General features: G+C 39.0%; 1 protein-coding gene across 2 annotated transcripts; it reads left to right on the forward strand.

Moving 5' to 3' along the window:
* The first annotated feature begins 827 nt into the window (after positions 1-827).
* LOC131692471 (zinc finger protein 480-like) lies at positions 828-11,721 on the forward strand. Of its 2 annotated transcripts, XM_058979535.1 has the most exons (3): positions 828-1,009; positions 10,182-10,251; positions 10,309-11,721. In XM_058979535.1, the coding sequence occupies exons 1-3, from the start codon at positions 909-911 to the stop codon at positions 11,053-11,055; spliced, it is 918 nt and encodes a 305-aa protein (XP_058835518.1). In that variant the 5' UTR covers positions 828-908; the 3' UTR covers positions 11,056-11,721. The 2 variants fall into 2 exon arrangements, with proteins under 2 accessions (XP_058835518.1, XP_058835517.1); XM_058979534.1 differs by having other exon boundaries at positions 10,182-11,721.
* The last annotated feature ends 408 nt before the right edge of the window (positions 11,722-12,129 follow it).

Genomic DNA, 12,129 nt, shown 5'->3' on the forward strand with positions numbered 1-12,129 from the left:
CAACCGGAAATGAACTGGAACTCTGGCGGGTTCCAGTTCGTATTCCGGCTCCAGTGACACAACCGATTCTACCCGGTCAAAAAATGCGGACGAACATGGTCAGGCGATTTAAACAGTATGACGTTTGCCTCAACTCGCCTGTGCTAATTGCCCCTAGGAACAAATGCAATTTGCGAATGCGATTTAAGGGCAATTTCAACACTTAGACAAATTTTCTGGCGGCTGAAAAGGACTTGGGTTGTTTTTGCCGTTTTTCAAACATGGCGGTTCATGTTTGGCTTAAGTTTAAAAAAGCTTTTTTTTAAACGATTGGCGTGTTCTCGCTTGTATTTTGTTTGTATAGTGCACTTCAACGAATGTGGGAAATTGTGGAATTGTGTGTAAATATAGTGGAACAAGATATCCGACCTAAACTCTTTATAAAAGCCAGATTGTGGTAAGTTTTGGTGTGCAATGCCAATTTCACTATTGATTCTTCCTAAGTTTGTTAAGTTTATGTGAGTAGATAATGAATTCGAAAATAAGTATTATTTGTAATTTTCGTATTAGGCAATTAAGGGGGTTTAAATGGCGCGTTCCCTGGGCAATTTAGGAGCGATTTAAGGGCGGGGAGAGTGGCTAAAAAATGACGCGGGCAAATCGCCCAAATGTTGCATTTGAAATAGCCCTCTAATTGTCAGCAATTTGCTGGCAAATTGAAAGGCAATTAGCGCATCAGAGTTGGCAAATAGCCCTCCGTTAGCCAGCAACTTGCCCTTTTTGACTGGGTTCATTCTTTCCGCGCGTCTCTTTGTTTATGCATCGTCTCTTATCAAAACAAAAACAAACACCATATTTAGTTTACGACACGCACGCGAGTGCCTCTTTTTAACGAACGAGTAAAAGTTCCGATTAAAATTTTCAGTTTCATGGAGCTCCTGAACGAATTTTCGACCTCAATTACGACGGTGAAGGAATCTACTGAAAGGCCTGGTGGTACTGTACGAGAGGCATCGATTTTACCAAATGGGTATGATATCTTTTTGTTTACTACTGGCGGTTTCGCTTGAACCTGAAACTGAGTCAGGTTCTAACCCCAACCGCTGTCAGTTCATACATTTTGACAGCAGTTGGGTTTAGGAACTGACTCAGTTTCGCCTCAAACAAAAACCACATACGACGCGTTGAACATCAACGCCCAAAGAACAATCTTTCATCAGGACATAAGGCTATCGCAACCCACACGGAAACGAAAAACTACCTAAAATTGAGTTTCTTTGACTCAATCTCGTGGTATCGTGGGGGAACTTAAAATTAGGTAAACCGTGTTGAAGGTAGTTTCCATTTAACCACGGCAAAAATTACAACTCATTGATAGGTTTTTTATACTCAAATTTGTGTTGAATTTACCTAATTTTGAGTTCACCCCAAACAACTCAAAAGTACCTTCCTCCACGGAAGACCTCGACTGAGTCGAATCTCTCTTTTTGTTTTTGACAACACTAATAAGTGCGAAAGCGACGCACAACTCAAAAGTAAGTTAAAAGAACTTTTCTGCAGGTTGTTTTATTTAACCGTGCAGGGACAACTTGACAGATAGTGCTTGTTTCATATATGTACCACCGATTTGATGGTGGCGCTAGTATGCCTTCTCTGTACGACTACCATGAACAACGACACGAAAAAATTTCAAGAGAAAAGCGTGTTTCGGTACGTGTGTTATGAACGCCGTCAATGCGCCTAGAACAACATTTAGAAAAAAGCGTATTCCAAAATGTGGATAAAGAAAACTATTATTAGAGAATAAATTTATCCCTGATTGGAAACCGTCAGCAAAGTTACATAAATGTTATTATAAATTTAGCTGGAAGTCGTTGTTTTTAGCAACCGGCTCTCTTCCTTCCTAAAAATGTTTTGGTTTTCTTGTGTGAAGTTTGTAATCGGTAAATCATTGGTGTTATAAATGAAACACATTTTGGCCAATGAAAGTAAATCATCAAGCTTAACAATTCGTGAACCTGCGACATCTTGTTTCAATTTCATTAAGAACGTCCAGAATTCTAGTATTTTGATCGGGAGATTAAACAATATATGTAGGATTTTCTACACATTTAGCAAAATTGGTTTTGAATAAAATTTGTGTTCTTTTATCAGAATTCTGGCAGCAAACCAGTAGTGCTCGGTTTCAGCAAGAATGCTGCCAGGAATGTACAATTTTGTTCGACTTCGGCCAGAGTTTTGTTCGACTTTTGCAATAATTCTGTCCGGAAGATGTTGCGATGGTTTTGGTATGGATCCCTTCAGAATTATTCTGGTATTTTCTTCGGCTCTATCGGAGGATTTCATGCCTTAGGAGATGTTGATTAGTTTCGGAAGATTTTCGGAAATTCCAATATAAGCGGTAATGGCTTGATTTTGAAAGTCATCTTGTATTTTCGCCATGACATCACCAAAAAAACACAAAATTTGCTTATGAGTTCAGTATATGGGAGCTGTCAAGTTGTCTCCGGGCTGGACTATCGTGAAGTTACCTACACTGAAGGCAGAAATCATGTAAAATTTATGTGAAAACATTCATAATTATTTTCCATGCAGTTTTTCACATAATTCATAAGTGCATATCACATAGATATTCCTGATATGGTCATATTTGCCAAAAAATTTGAACTGAAATACCAATGACGATTATTGGTTTCGATAATAGATTTCAAGTGATTTTATTAATAATACTAAAATGAATTTATTTCTAGTTCGGTTACTTTTTTATTATTTTTGATCATTTTAGTTGTGGATGAACAATGTAGCTGATGTTTAAAATCATTTACACATTGTTAAGGTTTCCTGTAATGCTTCCAGAGCCAGGGGTGAAGTGTTCCTGATTCCCAACAGTTGTTGGCTTCCAACAAATCTGGCGCTAGAATTCGAAGAATAGTTGACTTCTGTAAAGAATAAATTGGGAATTAAACATAAAACTTAACTGCAGCATTGAAGTATTCAAAGACGGCCTGGATTAAAAATCTTCGATCCAAATGGCTGTAGAACTTCAAGTGACGCTTGCCAAAAAATTTTCATATGTGAATATCGCATAACAAGTATTTGACAACACAGATACCCACCGTTAACATACAATGTATCGTATTAAACAATGAATATTATTCGTGTTCCATAATGATCGTTGTGTGTTAAGCACATGATTTTCAATGGATACACATAATATGAATGAAATTGTCATTATTGGGAAGCTATGTGATACTTTTAATACATGTTATAAGATTTCTTGGCTCAAGTATACTAAAAAGCTCATCAGTGCCACCTTAAACAGTAGAGGCGTTTGAGGTGATATTCTAATAGGTAAAGCTTTTTATTTCATTGTGGCACCTATGAACAGATAGTTACGGCCGGGGAGAAACGTGCAAAACAGATTAGGGGCAATACACTAATTATGTGGGCATATGGGGGAGGGGGAGTTTCAAAATATCTTACAAATTCTTATCTGAGGAAGAGGGAGAGTTCGTCCTTTCTTACGTAATATCATGAAACAAGCATGAAAAATAAAATCTAAGAAAAATATTCTTTTCATAACAAAAGAAACTATGGTCATGGAAGGGCGGATCTCGAATTGCGGTGTATTGAAGCGGCAGAATATGAGTATTATATTAATTGTGGAATTTTGTTGACTGCTGCCAACGTCAGGAGCGGCTCAATGGTGTTACAGCAATTTCTTGACTTTTGATGGTACATTGTTCTCACCGGGAACTGGGGTCACAATCTGTCTTACAAGTTAACAAGTGTTGATACCCTTCATGGCCAACATACTTTTCAAACTTTCACTTCAAACCCGTAAGGCATCCGGAAAATTTTCTGACATGTGATTGTCAAAGATCTCATAGGCCGAATATTTCCAGAGTTTGAAACGTGTTTTACTTCAAGAAAATTCGAAGATGGCCATGTCGGAGCCATGCGTACGATACGTTGGAAATTTCTACTAGGCGAGATTATGATGCAAAAAAATACTGCAAATGAATGCAGTTAAATTTAGTCCTGAATTTTCTTGCAATAGTTAAAAAAGAATCGTTTTTGTTATCTTATTATTTAATGAAATAATATGGTTTTTTAAATACGAAAATTATGATAAGATCTTACGTAGGGGCAGGGGGAGTTCATTAAAATCTTATGAATTCTTATCTGTGGGGAAAGGGAGGGAGAGTTCGTCCTTTCTTACGTAATATCATGAAACAAGCATGAAAAATAAAATCTAAGAAAAATATTCTTTTCATAACAAAAGAAACTATGGTCATGGAAGGGCGGATCTCGAATTGCGGTGTATTGAAGCGGCAGAATATGAGTATTATATTAATTGTGGAATTTTGTTGACTGCTGCCAACGTCAGGAGCGGCTCAATGGTGTTACAGCAATTTCTTGACTTTTGATGGTACATTGTTCTCACCGGGAACTGGGGTCACAATCTGTCTTACAAGTTAACAAGTGTTGATACCCTTCATGGCCAACATACTTTTCAAACTTTCACTTCAAACCCGTAAGGCATCCGGAAAATTTTCTGACATGTGATTGTCAAAGATCTCATAGGCCGAATATTTCCAGAGTTTGAAACGTGTTTTACTTCAAGAAAATTCGATGATGGCCATGTCGGAGCCATGCGTACGATACGTTGGAAATTTCTACTAGGCGAGATTATGATGCAAAAAAATACTGCAAATGAATGCAGTTAAATTTAGTCCTGAATTTTCTTGCAATAGTTAAAAAAGAATCGTTTTTGTTATCTTATTATTTAATGAAATAATATGGTTTTTTAAATACGAAAATTATGATAAGATCTTACGTAGGGGCAGGGGGAGTTCATTAAAATCTTATGAATTCTTATCTGTGGGGAAAGGGAGGTTGAAAAGTTCTAAAAAAGCCTTACGTAATTGATGTACGGCCCTATTATAACTACTAGAAATCGTAAGCCGCTGTTGACACTGATGATTTATTATCTCGCTCTTATATATGACTAGCTAATACCCATCGCGCGTTGCTGCGACTCTCAACGAAATAGGAGGTAAACACAATTTGTTCCGAAGCGCCATCTAGCGGGCAGATAATCTCTAACCAATAGCATACAAACACGCTCCAGAACAAATTCCTACTATGTGTAAATTTTGACGGCAATCGGTTAAGCCGTTTGGGAGTCCATAAATCATATACATACAAACATTGACTTTTATATATATATATATATATATATATATATATATATATATATATATATATATATATATATATATATATATATATATATATATATATATATATATATATATATATATATATATATATATATATATATATATATATATATATATATATATATATATATATATATATATATATATATATATATATATATATATATATATATATATATATATAATAGATAGTTAGATAGATAGATAGATAGATAGGCCCAAGGAGCAATGCGACGTGACAATCGAGCGGGCCTCTGTGCGTTTTAGAGGGGGACCCTCTGGCACCCAAGTAGCCTACCTCAGGCTACTGAAGGCGGATGCCAAAAAGGTAACCGAGGAAGGTAAGCTGAAGATCGGCTGGTCGGTATGCCTAATTAGCATACCCCAGCCGCCTTCAGTGGATAGGTGCTATAGATGCCTTGAGTCCGGCCACGAATCCTACGAGTGCAAGGGCATAGACAGGAGCAAACTATGTCGTCGCTGCGGCGAGGAGGGGCATACGGAGCGGGGTTGCACTAAGGCGCACAAGTGTCTTATCTGCACCGCTAAGAAGCAAGCCCATAAACATGCTATGGGCGGACCTTAGAGTCCCTTCGGTGAGGCAAATAAGAAGAAACCGTGAACGTCACACAGCTAAATCTTAACCATTGTGCAGCAGCCCAACAGCTGCTGTGGCAGTCGGTCTCGGAGTCGAGGACAGATGTCGCCCTCCTATCAGACCCATACAACATCCCTGCCGGCAACGGCAATTGGGTGTCGGACGGGTCTGGAATGGTGGCAATCTGTACAACGGGACGGTTCCCTGTTCAAGAGGTAATACACTCCTCCACCGAGGGTGTTGCGATTGCCAAGATCAATGGTGTGTTCTATTGCAGCTGCTACGCTCCACCAAGGTGGCCCATAGAACAGTACAACCAGATGATCGACTGGCTCTCGTCAGACCTAGTGGCCCGGAAACCGGTAGTCATAGCGGGAGACTTTAACGCTTGGGCAGTGGAGTGGGGCAGCCGCTGTACAAATAGCAGGGGTCAAGCGCTAATGGAGGCGCTTACGAAACTCGATACTGTGCTAGCTAATAATGGCTCCGCTAGTACATTCCGTAGAAACGGAGTGGAGGCGTGGATTAACGTAACATTTGCCAGCCCGAGTCTGGTTCCAGGCATGGAATGGAGGGTAGACGAAGGCTTCACCCATAGCGATCACTTAGCAATCCGCTTTAGGATCAACTATGGTGTGCAGCATCCGAGGGCGGGAGATCCCTGTCAGGTACGCGGGTGGAAGTCCAATCACTTCGACAGCGAAGCTTTCACCGCGGCCCTGGGACTGGAGGCCAACACCGACAGTCTAAGTGGGGATGCGCTGGTAGCTGTTCTATCACGCGCGTGCGACGCCACTATGCCGAGAAAAACCCGCCAAGAAACGGCAGATGCCCGGTATACTGGTGGAGTGCCGAAATTGCAGCTCTACGACCAGCCTGCCTCAGAGCTAGACGTTGTTACTTTGTAGTCAGAAGGACCTTGACTAAACCCCTAGTCCCTGGTCAAGCCACGGGGACCGTCTGGGGTGGGCATCAAACGCCTCTTTTCTCACGGCTAGCTCGAGCTTGAGAGGCTGTACTCTCAAGGTCGGCTCAGGGACACCAACCAGAAATACAAGGCACTTCAGTTTAATTTTATATATTTAATACCTACAATGTTTTAGTGTGTGTGTGGGTGGATGGATGGCCGGCCGGCCGGCGATGACGGGATCTGCGGCTGGTGGGGTTTTCTGCAACGATGGTATCTCGCCATTGATCGTCGGTCGGGAGGATCGAGGATCAGTATGTTGAATCTTCGGTAGGTGTCTGGTATCTCGGGTGCTCGCCGATGCTCAGCAAAGGTGCCGGTGCTATTTTGCTTCGGGGTTATGTTTGGTGGTTGATGGTTTTTTTACGATAGGTGTGATTCTACAAACGGTTGATTGATCACGTGGGTTGATAGGGCTTCGCTAGTAGGTATACGGCATTAGAAGTGGGTGACCGACCCACGTGGATTGCTTCGACGAAGAAAAGATGGTTTCTTGTCCGGATTGCAGTTCTTGCCTGGTCGGCTGTTCACCGTGTGCCGTTTTGCTCGTGCAATCTAATGGGTCCTGTTCAGGATGGAAATGTGGACTATCTCAGTACGGGGAAGAGGTCGCTAGATATAAACCCAATGATCATCGTCTTATCCGTCATACCTGATTCGACTTCTCGAAATTCCTATGTCCATTCCAAAATTTTATTACACTGCTTTAACTTTTCTTCTGATAGTCTAACTATTTACTCATACAAATCAGTATGTACACCTCGACTCTTCAAGTGGAAATGAGTCTTTCGCCATCTAGACTAAGTAGCAAAACCTTCATACCCTTCTCTTTCCTTCTTGTTTTCATATCCTTTTTCCATTTTCCCCCTTTTCCGGCAGGTCCGCCAATTAGTTTAGGTGTTGTGTATAAAAATAAAAGTGTTTTAACAAATAGTGTTCTATAATTTTCAAAATGACAGTTAATCATATTCATCGTAGTGGAGGTCTATAAATTTATTAATTCCCTTTTCTTATAATTTCTTGTATATAGGCTATCTAATCTGACTAAACTATATTTATTATGTACACGTAACATTTATATATAAAACAAGTTCATTTTATTAAATTTCGTTTATGCTTTTATAGCACATACTCGCACTTATAAGCTTGCAACGAACAGTAGTATGGCCTGCACTACTCTCACGCTCTTTATGCTCATCTGCTGATCCAATAGGGCAAACTACCCAAACGGTAACAACGTAGGATGCAAAGAGCTCGCACCGAGGATGCAAGAGAGAACCGCCGTGAAGTGTTTCGAAGTACTCTTTCCGTCTCGAGCCACAAGCCCCTGGCCACCTGCACTACGAGACAGTGCGGGCACGGTCGAAATGGTGGCTCCAGTGACGAATGAAGAACTACTCGCAGTGGCTAAATCCCCAGCAATGAACAAAGCACCAGGGCCGGATGGAGTTCCAAACAACGCTCTCAAGGCTGCGATCATAGCGACATTGTGACGCACATTCGTTTTCGGATATTATGGCGCACTCGAGTGCGTCATATTTTTCCGGACATTATGACGCACCACCCTTTGGACGTTATGACAAGGTGCCTCTAGGAGTTATAATCTCCTTTGAAGAAACCTAACATCAAATACAGCCAGTCCGTTTAAAATATGTGAGGCAGAACAGTTCCCGTCCCAAGTTAAAATATCAGGCGTCTTAACCCGAGGGATTGCCCTTCCTATGATCATTCTCATGGTCTTGTCAAACTGCAAATGACGTGAAAACCCAAGATGGTACCAGATAAGGTATAGGCATACGTAAAGCGAGAGTTTTGGTTTTACGATTGGCAAGATCGTCATTGCGTAAATACTGATTCACTTCCCAAAAAAGAGGTTAATAAAAACAAAATTAATTAAAACAATGTTTTGAATATAGAAACTAGTGCTTTCAGCCTCTCAAAGCGTTTGCCACCAAAAATATTATTGTACACACATGCATACACCTTATGCAGATTATCTTGAATCTGTTTTGCGTTTGTCAAATCTGCCACTCTTCTTATTCTTATCCGGACACGCTCTTTTTCCCTTTGGGGCAGACCCTCGTCTTAACCGGCGTTTGTGCTACGTCGGAACATACAGATGAAACTGTTGTATGTCATTTCCCGGAAAACTATTTTCCGGAATGTATCGTTTCCCGGAAAACCGTTTCTCGAAATGTAGCATTTCTCGGAAAATTAAAAATACATATTTTGCCGATTAAACCTATTTTGAGAAGACCTACTATCAGAGTTAAAAATAATCGAAGCTCTTTTTTGACCTGGTACGACTCGTGGTGAATAGAAAAAATGTTCGTTTGAAAATCCATGTCATTCATTCAGTTGAATACCGTGCAATAATATTCATTTCGTTAATTATCTAGGTACCGTAAACCGGGGTGACATTGATCACTTTTCGAAGTAATCATTACATATTTATAGACGCAAAACATTTTTTTCAAGTTTAATATTTTTAAACCATGTACTGATGTATGGAGAACAAGATTGGATGGTTTTACCTAAAATTGTCCGTTTGCAGCTATTTTCCCAAACATAATTTCAAATTGAAGTTCGTTTTCGTATTCCGGGGTGTCTTTGATAACCTACATGTTTACTCACATTAAGTTATTGATGTCAATGTTTTTCATTCAAATATTTGTTTAAACTGTCTCTGGAAAGATACTAATTGTTAAACAGATGTTAATTGCTATTATACACAGCATTTCAATATACTGTAAAATTCGAGTAACCAAAATTCATATAATTTGTGTCCAATTAGAATAAAAGATTCTGAAAACCCTTAAAACTGCTAAAATTGTTTTATTTCAATTCTTTATCAATGTACAAAAAGTTTAATTCATTTTAACACGTTGGAATATTGAACAATAAAAAATGTTGCAACTTTAAACATGAACAAATTTGAAATTATTGCAAACTAGTTTCACAAAAAAAATGTATTTAAAATAAGCATACTCTTAAAAGTAAATTTGGCGCTTCCCACTCTAAAGGAAAATAAAAACTCGCTTGTAATTTATTACTCTTGCTCAAATCTGAGATTTATTTGTCTTATAAAAAATAGACACTTTACAAGGATTCGTAAAAATAAGGTAAAGTCAAATTTCGGTTTTTTGTAGTTTTTGTACCCAAAAACCGAACAATATACTCAAAAAGTATAACAAATTTAATAAGTTTAGAGCAAAAACCATTTCCAATTGAAATGATTCGGTAGACTATTCTGGTTTAATAAGCGATCTACGAAAAAAGTTTCGAGTGATCAAAGTCACCCCGGTTTACGGTAAATGTTTTCAAATGTTGGAAAAGTATATATAATATATTACTTGTGGCACCAATAACTTACCATTCTTCTTTTTTGCAGTACTGATATTGACAGCGAACTTTCAAGATCAGACATGTCTTCGAAGCAACAGGAGCAAACCGACAATGAGGTATCTAGTCAAGAACGACCGTATAAATGCGACAATTGTAGAAAAGAATTTCTTCAGAAACATCACCTGCAGCAACACGTTTTAACCCACACTGGCGAGCGGCCGTGCAAATGTGATATATGTGGTAAATCATTTACCCGGAAATGTGATTTGATCAGGCACAAATTAATTCACAGCAATGAACAGCCGCACAAGTGCGAGTTATGTGGCAAAGAATTTCATATTTTGCATCACCTGAAGAAACATTTTTCAACTCACACTGACGACTGGCCGTATAATTGTGGTGTATGTGGCAAATCATTTATTAAGAAGCGGTACTGGCTTAGGCACAGACTTGTTCACGATAATGAATGGCCGCATATTTGTGAGATATGTGACAAAAAGTTTCTTGAGCAGCATAGCCTGAAGCAACATGTATTAAGCCACACTGGCGAGCGGCCGTACAGATGTGATATATGTGGCAAATCGTTTGCTCAGATAGGTACCGTGAACAGGCACAAACTCATTCACAGTAATGTTTTAAGCCAGACTGGTGAGCGGCCATATAAATGTGCTATATGTGGCAAATCATTTAATGAGAAGGGTGATTTGGTCAGACACACACTCATTCACAGTAATGAACGGCGGTATAGATGCGAGATATGTAACAAAAAATTCCTTCTGCAGCATAGCTTGAAGAGACATGTGTTAATCCACAGTGGTGAGCGGTCGCACAAATGTGATATATGTGGTAAATTATTTACCCTGAAAGGTAACTTGATGAGGCACAGACTCATTCACAGTAATATTTCAAAACACAATTAGGCAAATTTTCATCAAAATTATACCTCCACATCAAATCGAATTTATAGATCCTATTTCTGCTGTCAAACCTTGAATACAATTATTGTCAGAACAATATTATTAAGTATGCAACGAAAGAAACTAAAATTGTGAGTGAATACGATAGGGCCAATGAAGGCAATTGGGTCGAGGATTCGAACGTTTATAACAAAGAATCTTTTTCCACTAGCATAACAGCATCGCCACGACGCTGAGACTTAGCTTATGCCACATGGTACATCTAATGGAAGTTCATTTTCATATTTAATCAGAATATCGTCTCCGATAAGGAATGCAACCGAAATAAAGGTTTTATACTGAGTTTCGTTGCGGAATCTTCTCACAGAAAAGTTGTAAAAACTGAGCAAGCCGAACTTTCCAACGTTGCTAGATCTAAGCATTTAAAGCAACATGAATTAACCTGCCACGGTGCATAAAAACATACATAATTTAAAAACCCAACAATATTATCCACTAAAAGACGGCTGTAATTACACAAAACGGAGGATGTGGAAAAAGTATAGTATAAGACGAACGACTGCGTAGATTGAATGAGATGACAAGAAAGCCGAATATTAAGTGTATTGAATTAAGCAGCAAATCTGAGGAAAGAATAAAACGTTTGAAAAAGGAACTGAATTATTGAAATCGGAGTTTAAATGAATTTTATGATAGATGAGTGTATATGATAACAAATAACTTTCGCTGTCTCGAGCAGTACTCGACCATCGCATTGAATTCTTGCTTTCATTTTAAGTTGTTTTACCTGCGAATTTTTGTTGATATTGTCGGGAAAGTATCACGAACTGTTTCGTAAGCTGTTCTTTTAGTGAAATACCGTATTAGTTTCATTGAACTGGCAAAGGCAATTGGAATAGCTGCTGAAACAAACTCTTTGCTTATTTGTTGAATGTTGTTTCACTATTGTTCACCATATCGAAGCGACACAAAATGACAGCACAATGGTCTGCCAAAAGTGCTCTCAAGCAATCGATGATGCCGATTGTTCACGGTGTGTGAAGGAGCCTGCTATAAGACGTTTCATGCAGATTACGT

This window comes from Topomyia yanbarensis, chromosome 3 (assembly GCF_030247195.1).
Source record: "Topomyia yanbarensis strain Yona2022 chromosome 3, ASM3024719v1, whole genome shotgun sequence".
Classification (NCBI taxonomy): domain Eukaryota; kingdom Metazoa; phylum Arthropoda; class Insecta; order Diptera; family Culicidae; genus Topomyia; species Topomyia yanbarensis.

What these genes read in the sequence shown, in the direction of transcription:
- LOC131692471 (XM_058979534.1), top strand. Translation starts at nt 909, where the DNA reads ATGGAGCTCCTGAACGAATTTTCGACCTCAATTACGACGGTGAAGGAA. An exon ending in GCATCGATTTTACCAAATGG is followed by an intron (nt 1,010 to 10,181) that starts GTATGATATCTT and finishes TCTTTTTTGCAG; the next exon opens with TACTGATATTGACAGCGAAC.